Source organism: Wolffia australiana, chromosome 4, assembly GCF_029677425.1.
Source record: "Wolffia australiana isolate 7733 chromosome 4, ASM2967742v1".
Classification (NCBI taxonomy): Eukaryota; Viridiplantae; Streptophyta; class Magnoliopsida; order Alismatales; family Araceae; genus Wolffia; species Wolffia australiana.
In genome coordinates, this window is record NC_135838.1 from 19,458,768 (window position 1) to 19,484,264 (window position 25,497).

The following is a 25,497-nucleotide window of genomic DNA, read 5'->3' on the forward strand; positions in this document are numbered from 1 at the left end:
TCTAGAGGCTACACACTTGAGCAACTCAATACTTCTCACTTAAGGATCTAATAAATTATGGATTTGATTCATGCCTAGGTGATTTGATCAATGTACATTCATTGTCTTTCAACAGATGAATCACATCTGGTCATCTAAATTAAGGATGTAGAATTTGATGCATCTGCAAAACAATATCGATATCCGATATCATTATCCACCAAATGTCACCAGTAATCGATATCCATTCATCACGCATAATTATTTGTTATTGATATATACTTCCAAAATTTCCCCTGATTTTTAGGTTAATGGATAATGTGAATATATGATAATGGATATCAGATACTGTTAGTAGCTCCCCGCATATAAGGACAAAGCATCTCAAAATTGACTTTTATTTCCTTCTAGAATAGGTTTCAGCCAAAAACATAAGGATCTGTTTCGTCAACAAAGAAGGGCAGCTAATTAATGTTCTCACAAATCCCTCCCAACGATATGATTTGTTCAAATGTGAAATAAGTTCAATGTTGTCTCTGTGCCGCTGAGCTTGAAGGGGACAATGAGGAGTACGCAACTTGGCGTCCAGTCAGCAGCAGCACTGACCGATAGAACATAACTTACAGATTAGACTAGTAAGAAACATACACACATCCTATACTCTTTAAGAGATCTAGCGGCCAGTATTTCAATCTAGAATTAAAGATAGATAAACGGCTAAGACCAAATGCAGAAAGGGCAGTTAGAACTTCTTGGATTAAATCATAAATAACAACCTAGCTTGTAACTACCTAATGGATGGAATGCGCCTGCTTAACGACCTCTCTCTCTCCCCTCATTCTCCGGTTCTTTCTGTTCTTGAATCGTTATCGATTTCTGTCACTTCCCTCTCTGGGGAATAGAGAGAAATCAGATCATAGTGGGTATGATTGGGAAGATAGAAACCTCGTCAAATGACAATACGTTGCAAGGGACAAGAGACCGAGGGATGCAAGAAAAAGTCGCACGCATGACCCCAAACTTGAAGCGACAGTCAACAAAATAATAAAGCCAATACCACAATGACTACGAAAGAAAAATATAAATACTTAGTATATTAGTAATGTTAACCTCGAAATTTACCATGCTCAAGGTGCCGTTGAAACTTGGCATGCATTCCAAGATCGTAGACAGGAACTACGGCCTTTCTTTTCTCGTGAAAATATTGTCATGGTCTCTCTCGATCTTTCCTGCCCATTTGTAAAGATGAAAATATTTGCATACTCAACGCTGCTCTTTCTCGGTCTTTCTCCTAATTATATTTCCTCTTTTCCTTAAACGTTGTGCAATCATTGTCGATCTGTTTCTCCTTCATCTGACGGAAGATTCAGTCCTCTTCGTTGAAGGGGTCCGGCATTTGTCTTCCAAACTGGTGTTATTGATGTTTGTGTAATCAGGCAAGATCTTCCGAGAGATCCTAAGGTGAGACTGCTAATAGACCTGAAAGATAATTTATCAAGATTTAGTTTTTCATCACATTTCGCAAGAATTGCCCAATTTCATAGATCACTCATGAATTTAATTTTCCCTTACCTTCCGTTGTTTCATCAGTACCCAGTATCAGAACTACTAGGGTGTTCCCTGTACCAAAATTTTCTACCTATATAAGATAGAATCCGTCGCCGCCCCTGCTCTGTCCTCCACAAGCCTTAACCATTGCTATGGTCTAGAGTGTTGAAGGATCATTATTGGGAAGTAAATCCTGAATGGGCGACTCATATTGTAAGTTTAAATATTTGGAAATTCCGTCCATGAACGTGACCAATATCGTAAGTTAATCCAGACTGTGGGACCATGCAATCGCGACCGATCACATACCATATCACAGATGTCGAGCTTTGATTCTGTGTTTCCATGCATGCCTCCTTCCCAAATCCCTGACTCATCTTTATCCGTTTTTGTCACACAGCGCGGGATCGACGCAGAGATCTTGCCGGTCTTTAACCCAAGTATGGACCATACAGGCTTGGAGGAGTCAATTATTCTGATTCGTTTCATTTATTTCGTCTCATTTGCACACAGAGAACACCTAGGTTATTGTCGGCATTCCTATCGACCCACGGCGGAGAAGTCCCGAAGTGGGTCAGCACGATCCGGCGAAGAGATTTAGAAAATCTCATTTTCTCAGTGGTGTCAGACGAGTTTGATACTATTGCTCCCAAAAGCCGGTTACTCTACAGTGGGGTTAAAAGCTAAGCTGAAATCTTACGCATTTCCAAACGGCTTACGATAATCTGAGGTGGAGATTTGTAGATTATCGCAGAAGAATTTGTCGTTTCAACCATCAACGTTCCCGGGTTGTCCCCCAACACATCACAGCTTCCTTGAGACTCGTCGAGATGTCGCTCTTCCGCAAACAAGGAGAGTTGCACCGACGCCGAGAGAGGGGGGATACGACGCTCTTCTCTTGGGTCTTTGTTGCCGAGCTCGTTGTCTCAACTACATTATAAAAGAAAGGGCAAAGTGATCACTGTTTCTCTTTTGTGCGTGCGAGAATATGAAGCGAAGTTAGATTCCGCTACTGTTTCTCCTCTGTGCTTCTGGATTCTGCCATCGGTGTAGCCGACTGGCGCAGTAGAATAACAGCCTGCTGTCAGATTCTCCCGAAATCCTTATCTCGGCGTCGGAGTTATTGGAGCTTCCGTCTTTTCAGCGAGATATGCGTATAGTGAGGACGAAAAAGGCGGATAGGAAGACTGGTATGCCAACGTCGGAGATGGCACAAGTCCCAGACTTAGTTCGTGCCAGCAGGGATAGAAAACTCTACGCTTTGTCACTCCATGGCCCATGCAGCCATACCTTACGCCATCGAATCGCATGAAGGCAGAAGGTACTCTCGGATAAACGCTCGTTTAATCTTGTTGCATCGAGGTATGATGTACTACTAGTTTGTTTTGAATCGATTAGGGAGGTTTGTCTAAATTAATGAGTTATCAACAGAAAACCACAGTGCGTAACAAAAAAGATAAATATTTGTTTATCATCCGTCTCTTTTTGTTTGTTAACTAATTTGTATTAATTTAAGAGTTCTGTTGTATTTGGAAAAGGACAAAGTAGCCATTTATTTTTTATCAATCGAAAAGAAACGAACAATATACAAGACTCTTTCGAGTTTCTCGTTGAGGAAGGAAGATTTCTTCTCTTTTGAAATCGAGAGCTCCAAAAGAAGAAAGAAGCAGAAGAACGGAACCCGCGATTGAATAGTGAATACGAACCGGAAGGGAACATCGGGCTTATCAAGAGATCTTCGATGTTCTTCTTTTCGTCATCAGTTCAGAGTACCACCTTGTCGTTTATCCGCTGGAGGTGCCGCCTGCTGACATCAGTCAAGCTCGTCTCTCTTCTCATAAGATGGGCCCCCTCGGCTAGGGTTAGGTCAAAAAGATGAAACAAGCCTGTTCGATCAGTGGTCTAGTGATGGCACCTTCCTATCATGGACGTAATCACGCGGCTCCATGCGTCGGCTTCCGCTTGCCTCCGCCGCTCGGCGCCTAAGAACGAGCTACATTACGACGTCAGACTAGTGTCACCTCCACGTTTGAAATAGTTGCTGCTCCAGTCCATTTACGGGGATTTCAATGGAATTTAAAAATTGGTGTCTTTGCTATTAAACAACTTTTATTAAACCAAAAGCACATTAAAATTATGGTTAACGTAAACCATGATTTTAACGTACCAATTTCTATTGCGTCTCGACTAAAACTCCTCAAAACTGGGGGAATATGTTCATGGCACTGCCAAAGTGAGATGATTGCTTCTACATTTTTGTCGTCTGATAGTAATCTTAAGTGTGTTTAACAATGGGTTACATTGGTTCAGTAACTAGTCGCTGAAATGGGGTGCAGCGCGTTACAGCCTTTAATCCCAATCTCTAATCAGGAGGACAATGCCCTGACGGACAGTGACACGTCCGAGGATTAATTCAAGGATCGTGTTATCTCTCTTCTGACGAGGAGTGCCTGCTAGCTGGCACGGATTCGGTCCTTGTAGATAATAATCACTGAATCAACGACAGATAATGAAAGCAAGCTTTTCCGCAACGAGACGTCGCCGTCTGTGAGTTGCGACGTCTCGCTCCTAATACTCTTTTCAGCGATTGCTAATTTCGAAATAGAGACCTCATCATGTACGGGAAAATATATTGTTTACCTGATATAAGGAAAGAGATTCAAAAGAATGGATCTTGCACTCGCACAAGTATGCAAAAAAAGGGACAAAGAACTATATAAGTTAATGAATTTATTCTCAAATTTTCGATACAGAAAAAGAATTGATCCAAGGCCGAGCACGGTTAGTTGGCCTGCCGCTATCGGCTGAGAAGGTCACGGGAGTCGTCGCTAGAAATGGATAAAGAGCACCAAGTTGTTGGGCCAAAGAACCGAGCTTTACTCATGACCCATGAGGCTCTCGTGATCTAGCGACTCGGCGATTCCTCCATCAACAGCTTCGTGATCATCCGATTCAAAAGTTCGTTCTTGAAGCGATGAGAGAAATGACAGAGATTTCCTTGAGCGTTTTTCTCTCTGCGTGGAAGACGGCGGGACACTGAGCGAATCATTTACTACCCTTGCAATCACTGTTGAGAAAATGGATCGTGAAGAGAGGCAGCGGACTAATAATTTGCACCCGTTCTGTTGCGCCCATTGCCATTCCACGTGTCGACGAATGAGCAACACAGCCGCCAGCCATCGCCGTGAGAAGGCGGCTCTTCCGACGTCCCTTATCATTTGGTATAGGTTCAGCTGAAGCTGCGGTGGCCGCGGCAAACTTGTTCCAGCTGTCGAGCCAGCTTCTCTGGATTTTTACAGAAAAAGGAAACCATCTTTCCCGGACTATTTTTTGTACCCCGACGTGTAATATCTCACCCCACCATGCAAACTAGAACGACCTTCGATGCATCTTTTCAGCTTTTCATGTCAGAAACTTCCACTGTTCTACATTATTTCTTAGAGGTTCATAAAAACCAACGGAAAAAATGTTCAAAAGGGATAAATTGAATGATTTGCGGCTGCAGTAATTCCTCGGATCGTCGACTCCACCAACCCTTCCTCTACTCTTTCTTTCCTTTCCCCCCATTGTCTCCCTTCTGTTTTCCGGCTGCTTAATTGGGTATTCATTGGCCGAGGAGACGAAAAGGCAAGGGAGGGAGAGGGCCCTTTCAACGCTTCTGAAGATTGTATATAAGTAGTCCACCCTGACGTCTTCTAATGATCACTCGTTATTTTTGCCTCTAATAGAGAGTGAAAGAGAGCAGATAAGAGTGGACGAGGTTGGAGGGCGAGAGAGTGGGAGAAGGAGAGACGCCTTAGAGTAAAAGGATTGGTATTGTGAGTCTCTCTTCACCTTCCACGGCGCGTCATCTCCTTCTCCTCTCCCATCCACACCCTTCTTTATTTAAATTTAGGTTTAAGGAACTCGTCCGTTAGCGATGGCCATGTTTGCTTTGCTGGGTCAGAGGAATAAACGAGGTAACAGAGCAGTATCGACGGCGACGGAACTGGAGAAGAGCCCGACAATAGTGATCAGAGAATTTGACGTTGAGAGAGATTGCCCCGGCGCGACGGCTGTTGAGCGGATGTGCGAGGTTGGATCAAACGGCGCAGGCAAAATTTCTCTCTTCACAGACCTCCTGGGCGACCCTTTATGCCGCGTGCGCCACTCTCCTGCTTTTCTAATGCTGGTACGCATCTACGCTTTTATATCACTGGTTGATACTTGATATGGCGCAGCTCCTGATTTCTTTATTTTGATAAATCAATCTTATGAAGGTCGCGGAAACGGGCGGCGAGAAGAAGGAGATCGTCGGGCTGGTCCGCGGCTGCATCAAGACGGTCACCTGCGGGACGAAGACAGTCGGGGGTGAGAACCATCCCGTTCCCGTCTACACAAAACTCGCCTACCTTCTCGGCCTACGCGTCGTCCCTTCTCACAGGTAAGCCTCGGAAGAAGCGACCTGTCGTTCGTTCTCCGTCTTTCTCTGAAACTCGGTGGCGTTGTCTCAGGCGAATGGGAATCGGGTTGAAGCTGGTGGGTCGGATGGAGGAATGGTTCAAAGAGCAAGGTGCGAATTACTCATACATGGCGACGGAGACAGGTAACGAAGCGTCCAAGCAGCTGTTCTTGGGGAAGTGCGGGTACTCGAAGTTTCGCACGCCAGCGATTCTCGTCCAGCCGGTTTTCGCCCACAGAGTACGAGTTCCGCGGCGGGTCACCGTCCTCAAACTCTCTCACGAAGACGCAGAGTCCCTCTACCGCCGGCGCTTCTCCACGGTCGAGTTCTTCCCCAGCGACATTGACGTCGTCCTCCGCAACCCGCTCTCCCTGGGCACCTTCCTCGCGGTGACGAACCGGAGGAGGGAGCCGGAGTTCGCTAGCGATTCTTGGACCCGGTCCGAGTCTTGGGCCGCGGTGAGCGTATGGAACTGCAAGGACCTGTTCCGGTTCGAGCTGCGTGGCGCGTCGCGCGTTAAGCTGGGGCTGGCCAGGGCGAGCCGCGCGCTGGACCGGGCCTTGCCATGGCTCGGCATTCCCTCCATTCCCAATCTCTTCAAGCCTTTCGGGCTTTACTTCCTCTACGGGGTCGGTGGGCACGGCCCAGACGCGGCGCAGTTGATCACCGCGCTGTGCGCGCACGCCCATAACTTGGCAAGGGACGGCGGCTGCGCTGTACTCGCCACCGAAGTTGCCAGCTGCGAGCCGCTTCGTGCGGCGATTCCGCACTGGCAACGGCTCTCTTGTCCCGACGACCTCTGGTGCATCAAGCGCCTGGGCTCGCGCCACGGCGAAGATGGCTCGGCCGAGGACTGGACCAACACCGTCCCTGGCCTCTCCATCTTTGTTGACCCCCGGGAAATTTAAATCTCCTTCCCCTCTTAACCGTTTCCGAATCAAAATTTTGAAATGAGAAAGACAGCTTCTTACTATTTCTTGAAACAAATGCGATAGGAATGTTCGATAACAGAAGTTGGCTACGAGACGGAGTATCTCCCGTTTCTCGTCGGCGTCAGCTTGTGTCCTTGTTTAGCGGATGCCGGGCTCCCCGAAGTATCGGAGCCGCTGTTATCCCTGCCATGCTGCTTCCCCGCCAGAAGTTTTCCGAGGATCCCCTTCGCCTTGGGAATACTCTGGCCAGCGTCGTAACGCTGGGATGCACTGCTCTTCTGGGTGTCTCCGCTGCCACTGCTGATCCTCCGGCTGCTCTCATTGCCCAACCTTACGGGCCTGATGGCCTTAATTTCTTCTGCGTCCCAGTCTTCATCAACGGTGTTTGTCGTCGCTCCAGACATGGAGCTGCTCTGCGACCCACAGTTCTCCCCCGGGAGCAATGATCTGATGGCTGCTGGGAGAGGGACTGCGCCGCCGCCTCCGCCGGCCGCCCGCACCTGCTCGAAGAAGAGAACCTGAACGACCACCCGCAGCGGCAGGCGCTCGTTCTGCACGGCATGCACGCAAGCGTCCGCCGATAACTTCCCACAGTCGATCACCCCGCAGACCTTCCGCTTCTCGCTCTTCGTCATCCCCGCATGCTCCTGCACACGACCCAACAGCAACAGCGTTAGAACTGAACGGAACGGAGTGGACTGCATTTCGTTAGAGGTAACCTTTAGATAGACGTCGACGGCGCGGTAGAGCCCGTCGTGTACGGGCCTCGAGTGACCGGGTATGATCTCCGCCAGATCAACGAACTTGGAGAGAGGGAGCTTGGGATCCCCGGCTACCTCGACGAGATAACAGTCGATCAGATTAGCAACGGCGAGGATAGACGGTCGCTGCGCAGACTCAGTCTTCTTCTTCGTCTCCCCAAGCTCAGGTTCCCCGTCGTGTTCCTGGTTCAGAAACTCCGACACAATGCTCATCACTAAGTCCACGTCAAAAACCTGGTCGTTCTCCCGCTGTCTTAGCATCAGAAGCTCCACGGCGGAGGCTTCCGGCAACTGACGGCCGGCTCTCTTCACCAGCTCCTCCACGCACATCTGGCCGCATTCCAGCTGCCTCGACGCCCTCAGCAGCTTGAAAAGAAAGCTGCACGAGACGGCGGACTTCTCCGCGGGCAGCATCCACGAGACAGTCTCCACGAGACCGCGGCTCTTCGCTTGCACGGCGCCCTTGCCGAACCCCGCCACCCTCCGGTACGTGTACGCCTTCAGAGCCTCGCCGATCACGTCGCCGGAGACGCGCCCCTTCGACTTGACCACACCGATAACGCGCTTGAAAGAGTCCACGTCCAGCTCGCATAGATCCTCCACCCACCAGTCCCGCGGTACGTGCGGCTTGCGGGCGCTTTCAGCCGCTATCTTTCCCTTACAGTAAGAGTAGGACCACTCGACTTTGCTCGGATCAAGGCAGATCTTGGCAGCGATGGAGTCTATACACTGCGCGATTAGCCTCAGGTCTTCTGCCCAGGGGAGGAAGGACTTAGCCGTCTGAAGAACAATTATCGAGTCCTTCCAGCCTCGGAGAACGCTGGAACTGAGGAACACGTCGATCTTGTAGATCAGATTGCCCTTCTCCACCGTCTCCAGCATTTCCAGATACTGCGCTGCGCATCTCGCGGCGACCACGTTGTAGGCGTTGAGGGTGACGGCCATGCCGTAGCAGAACTTGGCGCAGATCTCGAAGGCAGCGGCGCCGCCGGGGATGTCTGAGATACAGATCTCGTCGTCGTCATCCTCGTTGCCGAGAGCCACCAGGCGCTGCAAAAGGGAGCTCTTCGACAGAAGAGGAAACTGCGACGCCGGAAGACCAGAGCCCGTCCCAAACGACATCAGACGAAAATCGTAAATGTATGAAGTTTGAAGCTTTTTTGTAATTTTTAATATGGTTCGCCAATAATGCGGTGGAAGTACCTTGTGGAGGTAAAACTTCACGTCTCCGACAGATATGGTGATGTCGCTTGCCAGCTCCGTCGCCACAAAGCTGAGACGAGAAATTGCATGAACAGTGATGAGGAACATTTCAGATTCATGCATACGAATGCGTAACCACAGCGAGAGAGAGAGAGAGATTGGGAAACGAGAGCAGCTACAAAAACGAAATCTTTAGCAGAGCTCACCGGACTTCGTTGTCATCAGTCTGAAAGTAGTCCGGTTTCGAACCCAGCTTCATAAACTTCATCGCGGGCCACGCTTAAATCTGAGCCTGCTTGGCGCAGTTCAACCGAAATCTGGAGCTTCGTCTAAGCCGTCCCCTTCTTCGCCACCATAACTGAAAGGAGAGCGAGAAGAAACATCACTTTGCCACAAAATCCACCGAGATCGAACCCAGAACCCACCACAAACTCAAAGTGAAAGAAGAATTTCTGACAATAGCCCCCTCGATAGTATATATCGGCAGAAGAGGGAGATAGAGAGATATGAGAGCGGTTAAAAGGAACGTCGCTAAAGAAAGGGTTTCAAGACAACAGTCTCCAGATTCTCACGGAGGTAGACGTGGCCGAAGAAAGTCCCGAGCCCTAGAAAAACACTCTGCTCGTAGTAGACGCCGGCAGAAAAAGGAGAAGAAAACCAAAAGCATGTCGAGATGAGGCTGAAACCACAGACAAGAAGCATCTTTCTCTCGACAGCGAGACGAGGCAGCGCAGAGATATACAGAAACCTCGACCCGGAACCTAATCTTATAAACTAGAAAACCAAACAGTGTGAGAAGTAAGGAAATAGACGAGGCAAAGATCTGGCTGTGGATTGTAAGTGACAAAGGGACAGACCACGTGCGGTAGGCATCAGCGGAGAAGATCAGGACGCCGATTATCTCCCAAACATCCCTGTATGAATTATTCAGAACCCCATTAAAAAATGAAGAAGATTAGCCAAAGTACAATGGTATTGTTGTCTTACAGGAGAAGGAAGTGACGGGTGTCCGGCACAAGAACGATGGGGCCTATCGCGCTAAGCAGATGAAAGAAGTAAGCTTAGATAGATGGAGAATGGTTCAAACAATCTAAACCGGAAACGAGGTTGAAAGATCTGAAATGGTTGCTTAGGTTTTAAGAAAGAGAAGAGGAATGGGTCCTGCGAGGAAGGATGAGATTCAAGAGATATGTCTATGGCAACGAATACGACATGCAAATGCGCAGAGGGAGAGAAGATGAAGAATGACCAAGTATTCAGATGAGGAAGGCGAATACTAACTCGTCACTCGATATGCTGGCCGACGATCAGCCCTGGCTTCTTTCCTCTCGTCTCGATCGGAAATCCTCTCGCTCCACGCAGGGAGAACCTCCTTAAACAAGCCAGGAACCAAATAGGATAGAAAGAAGTCGCAGAAGCCGTCAGACCTTTCTCTGGGGCATCGACAGTGATAACCGGTCTCTTCTTAAGCAGGTGTGGCGTATGTTTTCTAGCGCCAATCTTGTGGATCCCTCTTAATCTCTATCGCACCGGGCGAACTCCCCTCTTTCCCCAGTACATTCACTGCTGGAAGGCACCGTAAAATGCCCACCCGGATAACAAAATAACAAGCCCCGGCTTTGTCGACCACCGCTGCTCAACCCATTGCACGTAAATCCACAAAAGAGCCCTCCTTTCCCAGACCCTTCCTCTTTGATGTCTTCTACGTGTCCCCTTGAATGGGCTTCGTCAATAAAAAATGTAAAGCCCTCCTCTTTTCCTTCTGGTGCTGTGTGCAGGGAAAAGAGGCAGGGCAGCGAGGAGCCGGGAGCGCTGTCTATGCTCTCAATGCCACCCTTCCGGTAGGCCTTCTCGCCGTTCTAGACGAATCATGAGCTCCTTGGCAGGCCTTTGAATGGTCGCCCTTTCTGCAATTACACAGAGAAAAAAGAAAGCACTTCAAAGGGCCAGGATTCTCTGAGCTTGGATTAAATGCAAAGAGGAAAAGACACGGAATTTAATAGCCGCCGTAATCAAATCCGATGGGACGATCCAAATGATGTGTTCTTAGGGTCCACCGCTAATCTTAAGATAAAGTTGCTACCAATGCGATTTCTGAAGGTTAAGCCCCAGCGCTTGGTTGATATACACGAAATAGTGGCGGGTGATCTGGCGACGTACAAAACAGATCATGAACCTTTCCTTCAAAGGCACTGCGCGTGGGGCGTGGCCTGTCGTGCATACTTGTTCATCTCTTATCGGACGCTGGTCTTTTGGATGCACACGCAACTCTCTGCGGCTTTACCTTGCCCATCGCCGAAATATTCTTATTTCCGCCAAATGAGGAACAACTTAGCCTATTACAGAAAGAGTACTGGGACGAGGGCAAACGCCTCTATTGTGGTACTGCCGTGACGAGGAACCCATGCACTTACTCTCTATTAGGGTTAGCAGAGTCTTCACTGCTTCGTCAGTTCTCTTTTCGTTTCCGAGAGGACGCCTATTTGCAGTCAGCTCGCGTTCAACGGTGCTCCTTTTTCTTCTCCTTATTCTTCGTTGTTCTTCTCTCCGTCATCCTCTCGTCACGAAATCTCAGTCATTTCTCCAGTCCCCTATCGCGTCGCCTTAGCCATCCACCTCGAGAAGACATGAAGTCAAAGCGCGACTTTAGCGGACCACGATAAGATCCGGCAGAGAACGTTTTTCTCAATGCAAAATGCAGAGAACGTCCTACGATCTTCTTCGTCTATCCGCCCCGTTTCCACGATTCGGAGCTGAATAAAAGGTTCCTTGTTATCGTAGTCCAAAGGCTTGTTCCCCTTCATCACTGAATTACCAGGCTGCGTTAAAGCGTCCAGCCCCCTCTGCCGCCCTACGCCGCCATTCCTGGTCTGACACGGGCCATCGGCTATTCGGCTTGTATAGAGCAGCGAGGCAGTGACGCCCATGCGAGGAGACCTTGCGTAAGCGTGACATCCCGTCTGGGCATTCGCCGCCTCGTCATATCACTCTTCATCTGTATAGGAAAAGAAACATTTGTATAGGAAATGAAAGATAGCGCCTAGATCGAAGACATGCGTGTTTTCTATAAGGTTATTAACAATAAACATAAAATTACAAAATAATAGTGTTCTTCATCAAAATGAAGTAACTCACTAAGTATAGCAACCATAGTCAAGACAGGTAAAATCCACCAATCATAAAATGTTATTACTGTACACATCAAGATAAGGCATTCAAGTAACTCTTACATTTTTCTTCTCTAATTCTGAGGAAAGATGTTGGCGTTGAGGGCTTCAAAGACAAGTAAAATGGGGTCTGAGATTTGCAAGCGGGTGGCCCGACAAGTGTCCGTAATGCATGGAGTTCTGGGGAATATATTGGCACTTGGGTCTGGCTCGGCCGCCGAGCATCCTGCTTTTTTCGAGGAAGTTTTTTAATGAAGACCTTAGATTCGCTTGTCAAGGAAAAACGTCCACTTCGACAAAAGTAACGTTCTACAGAGGCGAACTTCAGAGTTTTAAAACAGTCCTCCGTCCTGCGTTTATCGACGTCTACGATAAGGGTGGGTCTCTCCTATCCGTTGCTAAATTGGCTGGTATCCTAAACACGAATGACTAATCTTCATCAAAGCCCAATGAGCAACCTTCTTTGACGTCGAGACTGATAATCTTGGTAAAACGGCAATCGTTCATGGTTGCATTGTCAGCGTAGCGCAATAATATATTATTCTGACTCTCCTACTCGCCGGTTTTAATATACTGCCATTGCTCAAGGATTAATAATGGAAGACCAGAAGAAATAACTTTTGAAGTTCCGCCCCGTTCAACGGGGGGCTGGTCAACCGTTTGCGAACGCCATGGGAATCCGGTCATGGATAAAGATTCAAGAAAAGAGAAAGGTAGATAAGAACAAGCGTGAAAAGCTTAGATCTAATTGATAGGGTCCCGTTACAGAATTTCTACCGCGGTATTGTATTTACAGGAATTATATATGTGGTTGTGTAGTTAAGTCACTTTAGATTTGCGTATGTGTTTGGTAATGTGTAGTTCAGTGCTGTCTGGTGTGGGTTAAATGTGTGATTTAAGTCGATGTTAGTTATGTTGTTTAATAATCTTAGCCTTTGATCTGATAGGGTTCGATTATTAGATAGTGGGTATGTGGCCTTATTTTATTTGTCTTTAATTATGTCGTTTGTAATTGCCTGACCAAACACCTGCCATTGGCCGCGACTCTCTGTTTGCGAAATATGTAATACGGTTTCTATTAGGTACTAATATCGTTCCTATATATACTGCTTGGGTTTTTTCCACGGGAATCATGTTTGGGTTAAGAGATTATACGGAAGAATGGAGCTGACCTAGATAGAGACTGAAATGCTTGAGGTTAAGAGGAGCGGACATAAATTTGGGGATACGGTTATGCGAGGAATCAAAATTAGGAAATATTTCAGTAACCTATCCTTTCATCTACTGATTAATCAAATATCAGACCAAGGAACAAAAGAACCCAACAATGAAAGGATGCGTCGTTTGATGGATGTTATAGCACCCACCCCGAGCTCCACATCCAAGTCAGAAGTTGATTCTCCTTTCATCAGTACATACAGTAATCTCTTAATGCATGAGTTTGACAATATGATTTCATTCATTCAATCGATGGAACAAAATGACATTTGTGAGGGTTTCCCTTTGTCAGATTTTATTCGGATCTGCGTATATTGAATATGAGAGATTATGAACAGGTAATTTATATAATGGACTCGCTTTATATCTTGATTCCATAATATCCCTTTGACTTGTTTTACTACAAATATTCATTTTACCAACTATGATTCTCTCTATTTTCTTTAATGGATTGATAAAGGTTATGTTTGGATACCAAGTTTAATTTAGAAAAAGATTGAAACGGATAGCCTTATTAGACTGAAGTCGTTTTCTTTAAACCTCCCTTTTCTTCTTTGTATTTCACTTCAATCACTCTACTCACTCCTCTTGAGAGAAATCATGGTGAGAATATCCACTGGATTTTCAATACGAGTCAGAGAAGAAGCAGGATAGATCCAACAACACATTAATTGCATGGAGACATCTAGAGGCTAGCCACATAAACGATTAAAGAGACTTTGATAGCACAAAAATACTGGGTTAACACTATGAAGTTACATCTTTTATGCATTAAAAAACTATTTATGTGTTTTATCATGATAAAAATGATTAAATTTATTTTTAGAGTGGTATTCTGTTTTTTAGCGGATTTAGCATTTTAAGGTAATTTGTGAAATCATAGTCTGAAACAAATTACCTTTGTGATTCGAAATATATTTTTATGAAAATGTTGATGTTATATTCATTGATATATTAATTTTTAAAGTCAGAATATAGATATTTATTATAGTCATATGCCTTTGGGACTTTATTCTTGGGAACTATTTAATATTTTTATTGCATTGTCACACCTCGTCACATGACGCCATTCCAGTTATTTGCATGGCAACAAGTCACCATTTTTTGAAATAGTTAGCACAACTAATATTACAAAAAGGTCCCATTATGTCATCATAAATCATGATGACATTATGGGAAATGGTTGGATGACACAACTGAAATTTTAATCCGTCGGGTTAGGCCGACCAATAAAAAGGAGGGATTAAAATAACAACTAAATGGGCATGAACCAAAAAAATATCACTGTTTGGATGCATTTTACAAAATGGAAAGTCAAGAAAGGCGGTGCAATGTTGTGGTGTCATATGATTGGTAAAAAAGAGGAAGTGGCAGCATTGTCTATGTTGCCACATCATACAATGATGCTATCATTTTTATCTTTTGTGATGAGAATGACACATTAATGTGTGTCATTTAATAAGTGGCGTGCAGAGATGCATTACTATTACATCATGATTATTGAATCAAATCATGTATGTTATATTCTTTTTCCATGCAGAACACTCGGCGCTCCTATAGATGCTGTTCAAGGAAGACAAGGAGATTGCACCAAAAATTAATGGAACGTCTTGAAATTTTTAACTGCTAACAGAAAAAGGAGGAAACGACAAAGCTGCTGGCAAGGAGAGAGAAAACATAATCAAACACACAACCAAGATTTTCCCACTTTATAGCTTAATATCTAATGATCTACAAGGGAGACGATGACACATAAATTTTTGGGCTATTTCTGGGAAATTTACACACGTTTATGCATTAAAATACTTAAAAATGCATGTTATCAACCTTTAAGTGATTAAATCTATTTTTGGAGTGCTATTTTTACTTTTTTGGATTTAATGGTATTTATAAGGATGTTTCCAATGCCATGCTCTTAAATAATTAATTTTCTCATTGGGAGTATATTTTTATGATTTTTTAACCTTATATTTTTTGAGATATGGATTTTCTAAGTCAAAAAATATATATTTTCTATATTCTCTGACATAGTATTTATTTTATAACGATTTATTAATATATTTTTGCCTTAAATAAGCGCTTGCCATGTGTCACCATTCAATTCGATTGAATGGCGACCAATCAAGAGTTTCGGCAATAATTAGTTGTGCAAACCATTGAAAAAAGGTGCAATTATGGCATTGTGAATCACGATACCATAATTGGAGACTTTTTATATCTTATTCGTAGGGAGTGATGTGGACCAATAGAAAAAAGGCGAGATTGAAATCAGAATAATGCGATGCAATGATTGAGAGGGAGCTGAATAAGAAAAGAGAGAGAAAAGTAAAAAAGTGAAGCAGTACATGTGGCACACACGTGTACCACTACAACTAGTTAAAATTGTCATTGATGTTGATGTCACGCAATCATTGGGTGACTATGCTTTTTCTGGGAAAAATGACATATGTCAGCATGTAATTTAATCCAAAAATAATAAAAAGGGAAGAATAAATAAGAGAGAGAAGGTGACATGGCGTGGTAATGTGTCACCACGTCACGATTACTTCAACAATCAAAAGAGAGGCTTTTGTCTTTTTCTCCCACAGGTACACATGGTGCTCTCAGATTGAGTGCTTGTTGAAGATGAGGTGATCATGGAATCATTAATAGCTAATGATTGGGCATCTCAATTGCCAAAAAAAGTGGGCGCATATAAAGAGGAGAGAGAAAAATTTGGACGGCTAGGATTGCTCCATGTTTAAAGCTCGATATATGATGATCCAAAGGTACAATAGAGCTGAAACTTTCAGGGGTGGATCGTTGTCAAATTCATCCTTAAACTTGCTTCCTACTCATGTGGGCTGATTGAAAGATAGTGAGGTTATGAGATCCATCAAGTTTGTTCTTGATGTCTTGGGTGTGTGGGAAGAGGCAACATACAAGAGGGGGAGCTTACCTGGAATCACAAAGTTCAGTGATCATGGTGGAACAAAAGGATCTACAGTAAGTATTGTCACCTTAGCGTAGATAGTGAAATCAATCTAAGGTCGAGAAAGAACTTCACTCCTTTTTTTCTGAACACAACATGAAGAATATGATACACTTTGAGAAAGAGAATTGCAAATATTTTTCGGGGTTGTTAAAAATTTTAAATTTATAATATAAACGGTGATTTGCAAATTGAGATTCCTTTTCCTAGTGAGTTGAGTAGTTCAATACTATATGGCCCATTTAGAAATAGTAATAACAAAATAAAATAAAATGATCACTCCTTCTCACTATTGGGTTGGCTGAACGAGATCTCTCTCTTTCACTGTGATTCTCGCAATGCGGTCTCTCTCTCTATGATTCCAGAATAATAACACAACTCTATCCTTGTGATTCCGGAAGAATGACCCAGCTCTTTGTGTTGGATTCTGGCTCATTTTTGAACAACATGGCATTTTCAATTGTTTTTGCTCTCTCCCTCTCCCACAAATATTGGGCATTTGGCCCTAATTTATGATCCTACTATTCCTCGCTCTGACGGATGATCTCATGGCCTGTTATTATTGTTTTTTACCATATGGATTTCTGAGCCACACTCTCTGAAAAGATCTGTCTTTCTTTGTGCTATTTTTCTGAACGACCTATCTCTTTCTCTCTGCTATTGTCAAAAGAATGATATCTCTCTATGATATTCGTGAAATAATGATATCTCTTCTGTCCCTTTTCTTTTTCTCTCTATCTCTCATGTTTTTTGTCTCTCTCCTCCCTTAGCCCCCTTCTTTGAATTTTTGCTCTCTCTCTCACATTCTTATTCTCTCTCTCTCTCCTCACTCAACTCCTTAATCTGACTTTTATTCTCCCCCTGTTCTCTTTCTTTCTATTTTCTCTCTTAACCTCTCAACCACCTACTATTATTGACTATTCCGCCATTCTCTTCCATCTCTAAATTTCTTTCTTTCTCTCTTCCCTATAACTTCAAAATTGACTTTTCTCATAACATCTCTCCCTCATCTTTCCCCAAAACTTTCTCCACATGAATCACCAATCTTTCTACCACTTTCTCTTAAACTGTCGACGGTTCATTTTCTAAACGCAGATTTCTTTTCAATTAAAAGGGCTATAAGTCTATTTGTATGGACACTTTCGCTTGAGAATTAATGTGAAGTTGTTTGTGAGAAAACAATGATTCTTAGCTGATTTTCTGCTGATAACAATAACAAAATGTCAACGGAATGGCTACAAAGGCTTCTCATCATCACCATCGGTCAACTCCTCTTGGGTTCCTCCTTCCCTTCTCCATACTTTGACATCTCCATCATTTTTCCTATCGTGTTACCCCCATCATTGAACACATCCTTTCATCTCACCCCGTCGTCTCCATCTAGTTCTACTGTCTCACTTCTTCTTAACTTCATCATTTCTCATGCCTAATCCCATCCCCTGTGACAGCCATTTTCCACGCTTCATCTTCATCCCATTCACAATACACATCAATATCTTCTTGTGCCAATCAAATCTCACACTCCCTTTTATATGCTACCCACACCTTCTTTCTTTATCACATCCGCTTGTGGAGCTGAAGATCAACGTCAATCAAGGCCATTCAACATCAAAACAATCAAGCTATTGGCTCCCGTCTTTGAGGTACTTTTTGACACCTTAACTTTGAGACGATTTTTGGTTCTTTATAATTGTTAATTTGCTCTGTGTGGTTTTTTACTTTCGACCTCGTGTCTTAAACGTTGGACTCTCATTTCAAATTTCCTGCTTCCATTAAGTTGGGAAACCACGTCATATTTCACCCAATTGTCCTACATGAGCATTACTTGTTGAGGAGAATGATTTGTCAACAGGAAATGAACCTCTAGATGACAATATGGAAGGCGAAGAATATGAGGTTGACACAACGGTTATAGAATTTGAAGATCCTTAACAACACCTCCATGTAATGCAACGGGTCTTAACACAAGCATCACATGAAGATCCTCTTAGAACTGCAATATTTGTCACCTTTGTCAAAGTAGGTCACTCATATTGCAAGGTCAAAGTTGATAATGGAAGTAGCGTGAATGCCATAGCTAAAGCTGCTGAAGAAAAGCTGGAGTTTAAATTACAGAATAACCCTCTTCCATATGATGTATCATGGGTAGATTCTAGTTCAATTCCTATTACTCATATGTGCCTATTACAATTAAAATTCTATCATATAAAGATGAGATATGGCTAGATGTTCTTCCTATGAATGTAGGGTGTATCTTACTTGGTCGACCATGGTTATATGATAATCATGTCACCATTCAAGGAAAATCTAACTCATGCTATTTCATTTTAAGGGCAAGAAAATCAATCTCAAACCTTGTGTCTAAAAACAAATTTCTTAGCAAGTTTGTCCTACTCCTTCCCTCCATTTGGCCTCTAATCATGTCATTAGAAAAGAAATTAGAGAAATTTATCTTCCTATTTTCTTATTATTCTCATTATTATCCACTCATAAATAACTCATTAGTGAAAAAGAATATTCCAAGCTTCCCATCATCCAAGAATTTCAGGAATTTTTCTCAGATGAACTACCTAATGCCCTTCCCCTACTTTGAAATATCCAACATGCCAACGATCTTATCCCAAGCTCACCCATTTCAAATTTACCCCATTATAGAAAGAGTCCTTCCGAACATAAAGAACTACAATGGCAAATTCAAGAACTTATCGATGGAGGGTTTATACGTTAGAGTCTAAGTCCTTGTGCGTCTCGATATTACTCGTTCCAAAAGACATGGAACTAGGAGAATGCGTATTGATAGTAGAGCCATAAATAAAATCACTGTCAAATATAAATTTCCGATTCCTCGACTAGATGACATGATTGATATGCTTTTTATGCTAGATTGTTTTCTAAGATTGATTTGAGAACTGGATATCACCAAGTAAGGATTCGTGAAGGTGATGAATGGAAAACTGCTTTTAAAATGAAGGATGGTCTTTATGAATGGTTAGTTATGACATTTGGCTTGTCAAATGCACCTAGTACATTCATGAGGATCATGACCCATACCCTTAAAGAATATCTAGGAAATTTTGTGACCGTCTACTTTCATGATATTTTAATATAAAAAAAGGATAGAGAATAACATAATTCTCACTTGAGGATGGCATATCGCACATTAAAATCAAACCAGTTCTATGCTAATCTTAAGAAGTGTTCATTCTATTAGCATCATGTCACCTTCTTAGGATTCATTGTTCTGTCTCAAGGATTCTCTGTTGATCCCGAAAAGTTTAAATCCATTTTAGAATGGCAAACCCCTCTCAACATTCATGATATTAGAAGCTTTAATGGGCTAGCTACCTTTTATTGACGATTCATTACGGATTTTAGTTCAATTATGGCTCCATTTACAAGTTGTTTACAGAAAGGAAATTTTATCTGGATGGATGATGCCCAGAGATCCTTTAAAACCATCAAAATCAAGATGACCCAATCTCCAATCCTTAAATTATCTTATTTTTTTAAAGTTTTTGAAATTGCATGTGATGCATATGAATTGGTATTGGTGGTGCCTTGAGTCAAGAGAGTCATCCTATTGCCTTCCATAGTGAGAAATTAAATGATGCTAAACTCAAATATTCTACTTATGACAAAGAACTCTATGCGCTCCTTCAAGTCCTTAAACATTGGCATCACTATCTTTTGTCACAAGACTTTGTCCTATACTCTGACCGTGAGGCTCTTAAATATTTGAATTCCCAAAAGAAATTGAATGCAAGGCATGGAAAATGATTAGAATACATCCAATCTTACAATTTTATCATCAAAGACAAACCAGGGATAGAAAACAAGGTTGTCGATGCCTTAAGTAGAAAGGTCCAACTATTATATGTTCTTAGTAGTGAAGTTCTTGGTTTTGAAAGTGCTAAAAACTTTATAAATAATGTCATGATTTTTATGAAATAGATGCTCAAGTCCTAGACAGCCCTTCAGCAACCTACCCAGATTATTATCTTATTTATGGTTGTCTTTTAAAAGGGAACAAGTTGTGTATCCCAAAAACATCCATGCAAGATTTCATCATTTGGGAAATACATCAAGGAGGCCTTTCTGGACATTTTGGCAAACATAAAACCATAAGTGAAGTAGAAGAAGAATTTTACTAGCGTAGTCTTAAATGCCATGTTTCTAAAATAGTGTCTCAATGTCATACTTGTGCTCTTGGCAAAGCTGTTAAACAAAACACCAGGTTATATACACCTCTACATGTTCCGAAGAAACCATGGGAGGATATTAGAATGGACTTTGTTTTAGGACTCCCTAAAACGTCAAGGAAATTTTATTCTATTTTTTAATGGTTCATTTTCTTGCATGTCGTAAAACTTTGGATGTCACGCACATCACTCATATTTTCTTTGATGAAATTGTCCATCTCCAAGGTATTCCTCAAACTATTGTTTTTTACCGTGATGCTAAATTCATGAGTTATTTTTGGAAAACATTGTGGCATCACATGCGCACCAAATTTAATTTTAAATCTGCTTTTCACCCTCAATCCGATGGTCAAACTGAAGTTGTTCATCGGAGTCTCAGAAATCTTCTTCGGTGTCTTCTACGTGAACTTTGGTGTCTTCGGTGTCTTTACTTCCTCGTGTTGAATTTGCATAAACAGTTCTGTAAATCTATCCATGGGTAAAACTCATTTTGAAATTACCAATGGTTTAATCATCGCAAACCAATATATTTACATCCGAATAACATTCATGATCAAACATCTTTTTGTGCTGAATAATTTACACAACATATTCATGTCTTACATGTTGATATTGAAAATAAATTATCTTTATCAAATGAGATTTTAAAAAAATTGGCTGATTCACATCTTCATTTAAGAGAATTCCAAGAGGGTGATCTTGTAATGATACGATTAAATCCAACTAGGATGCCAAGTGATATTCTAAATTTTGTGACCGAGGAGCTCAACCCTTCAAAATTTAAAAGAAACTAGGAACAAATTCTTATGTTATTGATGTTGTGTTTTAGAGGCCAAGATCTGTATGAACAAGTCATAACGATACGCAGCCTAAGACTTTTGCGGAATTGAACGACATCGATAAAATCATTAAAATGGAGTAGCTTTACAAGGATTGCATATGTGATGTCTTGGATCTCGATAGACGAGTCGAGCTGCTCAAGTGTGAAGCCTCTAGACATATCCATGCGGTCATAGGTACGTCAGATCTCCTCCTTCTCATTGACGAGCCCCGCTCAACTTCCATCGCCATTGTTACGTCATCCCGACTGCATCAGGAGTGGAGAGGGGGTGTGGGGAGGAGAAGGGAGAAGAAGGGTAAGGCCCTTGTACAATTCTGGCCTGGATGAATTTTGTTCAAGGCCTTCCCCTATTTATACTAAGTGGATATTTTTCATAAAAATCCCCAAAACTTAAGTATATCTTCCGATGTCCAAAAGACCATTTGAGTGTGACCCTCTAGGCCCATGTATCAGACTAGTTAACGACTCCATCAGCCCAATAACCTTTATTGGCCTTTCAAATTAATTGACTATATCATCATATATATTATTAATATCGAATCGATTTATCCCAATCAATATGTCGAGTCTACAACATGTGGGGTGCCAAGCTACACCTCCTGCTCTAGATGATAGAAAGGAGTGTGTATCGACTCACTCATTGAACATGTTCATCATCGGTTACCATATATGTATAGTCTCTCATCCACTTGACGCTCCTAGGATGCCTTAGGGTATGGTCAAATGTCAAACCCTAATTGATCATCCGAGTTAGTACTGACGCATTCGAAAATCATCGTAGAACTCTTCTCTCAATATTTCACTACCTTGGCTAAGGAGTTCATCGCATCATCTTCCTTGAGCTATCACCTCTTATACCGAGGGTGGACGATATTATCTTAACCACTCAATCTTCTTCGTGAATTTCTTGATGCACCCAAACTAAGACCATTTAGAACCCATGATTAGAGACTCGTTGGCCATAGTCAAAGTACAATCTTCTGTCCACAAGACGTCTTTGGTGTCTCAGGTCTAAGGACCACTTGCACAAATGTGACTTGAATCGACTTGATTAACAGTTTGGTCTAATATCATTCAGGAATTCGTATGGATCAATTCAGTGAACTCTTTCCACTAAAGAACACTCATAATGTATCCTTAGTGTCTCTACACTAATGGTTATGGGACCGGCCATACTCATCATGTGAGTGAGGCTAGATAGTGCTATTCTATCTGGATACTCCATCGTCCTTCTCGCGTATCTTTCAAATAGGAATGTTTAGAACACATACTTAAAGACTAGTGATCTCCGTATTATGATCTCATCATTATTCACTAAGTTCGATCATGTATCCATGGACTTCATTATAAGCATCACACGTGCACTATAATAAATATGATCTATTAATGAACATGGAACGAGATGTGGAATGTGTGACTGGCTTGCCTGCTACATATATTTTCATCAATTGATCTACCAGAGGATTGGGATATGAGTTCCACACTCAATGTCTCTGATTTAATTAAGTATAAATGATTGCCCAATACTGCTTGTGAGTTGATTGAGCCTGCCCCTTTTCTTTAGTGTTAAAAACCCCATTCCCCCAGTAGTAAAGTTTGACAATAGAGGAAGCTACTTACCTTTCTCTCTCACTCTGAAATTTCCTACAACACTTGATACGATTTTTCCAGATATTTACAGGATTAATTTATCAAATCTTCTAAAGCTGTTAATATTTAATAAATTTCTGAAACTCTTAAACCGTAGAGAAATGAAATCCTTTTGCAATATTTTACTGTAGTAAACTTTAGTGTTGTAAGTTTGTCTACAATAATGTCTCTATATTCATACCACACGTGAGCTACCATATTTTGAAAGGAATATTTTGAAACATCATTGGAGAACACTAGGATAATTGCAGCAAGGAAATACATTACTAACATTTGCGGTCGAAGCACCAAGGTTGCACAACCTATCTAGGAGAATCTTGCAAAAAGTTTGGAGGCGTAGAATCTTTAAAGATGATGTAAATGATTCTTTAGGCCATTACAAATGATTAAAGAAATTATGCCATATTTATGACAAAATTTTAATCAGAATGAAAAACTGTGCATTGTTCTAGAGTTTGTACAGTCATTATCACGCAAATAAGGCTTTTTACACACAGACCATCACTCCCAATGTTGCAATAAAGTTTTTTAGTTATTTGAATTTATAATTTATAAAGTTGTTGTAATGTATGCTATAAAGTTGCATCAAAGATCATTACAAACCGACTTGGACGCTTCCTTGATAGACTTATCTCGCTAGAACAGTGTGGCTTTGTCACACTAGTACACGAGCTAGCCCAGTCGATAGACACTCATATTCCGGGCTCTAACGTCATCATCAAGCTTGATATGGAGAAAGCCTTTGATCGAGTTGAGTGGAACTTCCTCCTCGAAGTGTTGCGCCACTTTGGATTCACGGATGCGTTCATCGCACTGGTTGATGCTTGCATCAGGGAGAATCACTTCTCCCTCTTGATGGATGGAAATTCCACCGGCTTTTTCACGGCTACGCGGGGACTCAAGCAGGGTGACCCTATCTCACCCATCCTCTTTATATTGATGGAGGAGGTCTTTAGCCGATCGCTCACACGGGCGATCACTCAAGGCCTCATCCAACTGTACTTTACAAAGAGGGGTTGCCCGATCATCTCTCACTCCTTATTTGCTGATGATGCCATCCTGTTCCTTAATGGATCTAAAAAATCCATCAAGGAACTTATGAGTGTCCTTACAGCGTACGAGCAAGCCTCTGGCCAACTCGTCAATGCTTCGAAGAGAAGCTTTATTGTGGATCCGTCCACCACTATGAGGCACTCTGAGATCATTCAGCACTCCACACGATACTCACGAGGACAACTTCCATTCAACAACCTTGGATGCCCTATCTTCCTTGGCCCTGCTCGTCATCATTATTTTGATGCCGTGCTAGGCAAGCTAAGGAAGAAACTGGAGGGATGGAAACTACGTTTCCTCTCCCCTGGAGGCCGCATCCAACTAATACGACATGTCCTCATGAGTATCCCGCTACACACTTTGGCGATCCACTCACTATCACTTACGGTTCTCCGCTCTGTCGAACGCCTATGTGCACGCTTCCTATGGTCTGGTCATTTCGAGGGGGAGCGACGTCACCAATGGGTTTCTTGGGAGAAAGTGTGTCGGCTGACGCTCGAAGGGGGTTTAGGGATCAGATGCCTCTCGGATGTCTAAGACATGCTTCAAAAGAAACTAGTATGGCATATGCGTACCACCCACTCCCCTTTGGGGAGTTTCATCTTAGCTAAATACAAAGAATGGGCCTGACGCGAGCTTGATATTCGGGGCACCAAGCGATGGCAGACATGGCAGCGCCACTGGCTTGAGATGAGTCACATGACCCGTTGGCACATTGGCCGAGGCGACATTAGCGCTTGGTACGACACCTGGCATGCTGATACGATACTCGCTTCTCATCCTCAGTTCGTACCACACCGTGTGCGCCTCACAGTGGCCCAGTTGCTTAGAAGCAACACACCACACCTATGGGAGCAGCACGACCTTCCCTTGGCCACTTTATCCGAGGTCCAGACTACCCCTCTTGACCTTAGTCCTGATTGTGCCATTTGGACACTCACACCCCATGGAGCATACACGTGTCGATCCTCGTGGGAGCATTTCCGTATGAAATCTCCCCCACAGCACTGGGGTCCGCGCATTTGGCATCCGGTGATCCATACACGTGTCTCCTTTTTCCTTTGGAGACTCCTTCACCGAGGCCTCCCGACTGACGACCGAGTGGCTCGGATAGGCTGTTCTCTTAGTTCGCGCTGCCACTGCTGCCCCACTCTCCGGCACACAGAGACGATAGATCATCTTTTCTTCCATAGCGAGATGGCAGTGGATTGCTGGCGTCTCATCACCGACTGTCTTCATCCTTTGACACCGTCTGAGTGTTTCGGCAAGTTTATCCGCTCGCCGACTCGCTCTGCACGGAGCCCCATCCTCCCCATCACCATAGCTTATCTTCTATGGGAGATTTGGAAAGGGCGAAATTCGTCTCGTTTTGCAGGTACACCTATGCGAGCTGTGGACATCAGGCGTCGAGTTCAGCTGTGGCTTCGACGCATTCAGCCTCTCCTCACACCGCGAGACAGCCGATCACCACTTGCATGCGACCTCCTCCGCTCTATTGGCATCCCGGTGACCCCCCTCGCCACCCGCATCCAGC

General features: G+C 43.3%; 2 protein-coding genes and 1 long non-coding RNA gene across 6 annotated transcripts; 1 reads left to right on the forward strand and 2 right to left on the reverse strand.

Moving 5' to 3' along the window:
- Window positions 1-440: 440 nt before the first annotated feature.
- LOC144702266 (uncharacterized) lies at window positions 441-1,690 on the reverse strand. Its single transcript, XR_013581218.1, has 3 exons — window positions 1,552-1,690; window positions 1,102-1,458; window positions 441-580 (listed from the first exon to the last, which is right to left on the reverse strand). It is a non-coding gene; the product is annotated as an uncharacterized LOC144702266 (long non-coding RNA).
- A 2,557-nt stretch (window positions 1,691-4,247) lies between these two features.
- On the forward strand, window positions 4,248-6,949 carry LOC144702265 (putative N-acetyltransferase HLS1). Its single transcript, XM_078574239.1, has 3 exons — window positions 4,248-5,698; window positions 5,787-5,950; window positions 6,021-6,949. The coding sequence occupies exons 1-3, from the start codon at window positions 5,447-5,449 to the stop codon at window positions 6,874-6,876; spliced, it is 1,272 nt and encodes a 423-aa protein (XP_078430365.1). The 5' UTR covers window positions 4,248-5,446; the 3' UTR covers window positions 6,877-6,949.
- On the reverse strand, window positions 6,912-10,522 carry LOC144702264 (phototropic-responsive NPH3 family protein NPY4-like). 4 transcript variants are annotated; one of them, XM_078574234.1, is made up of 7 exons: window positions 10,146-10,522; window positions 9,852-9,902; window positions 9,722-9,778; window positions 9,071-9,222; window positions 8,865-8,934; window positions 7,620-8,744; window positions 6,912-7,547 (listed from the first exon to the last, which is right to left on the reverse strand). In XM_078574234.1, the coding sequence occupies exons 4-7, from the start codon at window positions 9,130-9,132 to the stop codon at window positions 6,987-6,989; spliced, it is 1,818 nt and encodes a 605-aa protein (XP_078430360.1). In that variant the 5' UTR covers window positions 9,133-9,222; window positions 9,722-9,778; window positions 9,852-9,902; window positions 10,146-10,522; the 3' UTR covers window positions 6,912-6,986. The 4 variants fall into 4 exon arrangements, with proteins under 4 accessions (XP_078430360.1, XP_078430361.1, XP_078430362.1 ...); XM_078574235.1 differs by lacking the exon at window positions 9,852-9,902; XM_078574236.1 differs by lacking the exons at window positions 9,722-9,778; window positions 9,852-9,902.
- Window positions 10,523-25,497: the final 14,975 nt, after the last annotated feature.

What these genes read in the sequence shown, in the direction of transcription:
- LOC144702265 (XM_078574239.1), top strand. Translation starts at nt 5,447, where the DNA reads ATGGCCATGTTTGCTTTGCTGGGTCAGAGGAATAAACGAGGTAACAGA. An exon ending in CTCCTGCTTTTCTAATGCTG is followed by an intron (nt 5,699 to 5,786) that starts GTACGCATCTAC and finishes AATCTTATGAAG; the next exon opens with GTCGCGGAAACGGGCGGCGA. An exon ending in CGCGTCGTCCCTTCTCACAG is followed by an intron (nt 5,951 to 6,020) that starts GTAAGCCTCGGA and finishes GCGTTGTCTCAG; the next exon opens with GCGAATGGGAATCGGGTTGA.
- LOC144702264 (XM_078574236.1), bottom strand. Translation starts at nt 9,132, where the DNA reads ATGAAGTTTATGAAGCTGGGTTCGAAACCGGACTACTTTCAGACTGAT. An exon ending in ACTGATGACAACGAAGTCCG is followed by an intron (nt 8,935 to 9,070) that starts GTGAGCTCTGCT and finishes TTCTCGTCTCAG; the next exon opens with CTTTGTGGCGACGGAGCTGG. An exon ending in TGAAGTTTTACCTCCACAAG is followed by an intron (nt 8,745 to 8,864) that starts GTACTTCCACCG and finishes CCGGCGTCGCAG; the next exon opens with TTTCCTCTTCTGTCGAAGAG.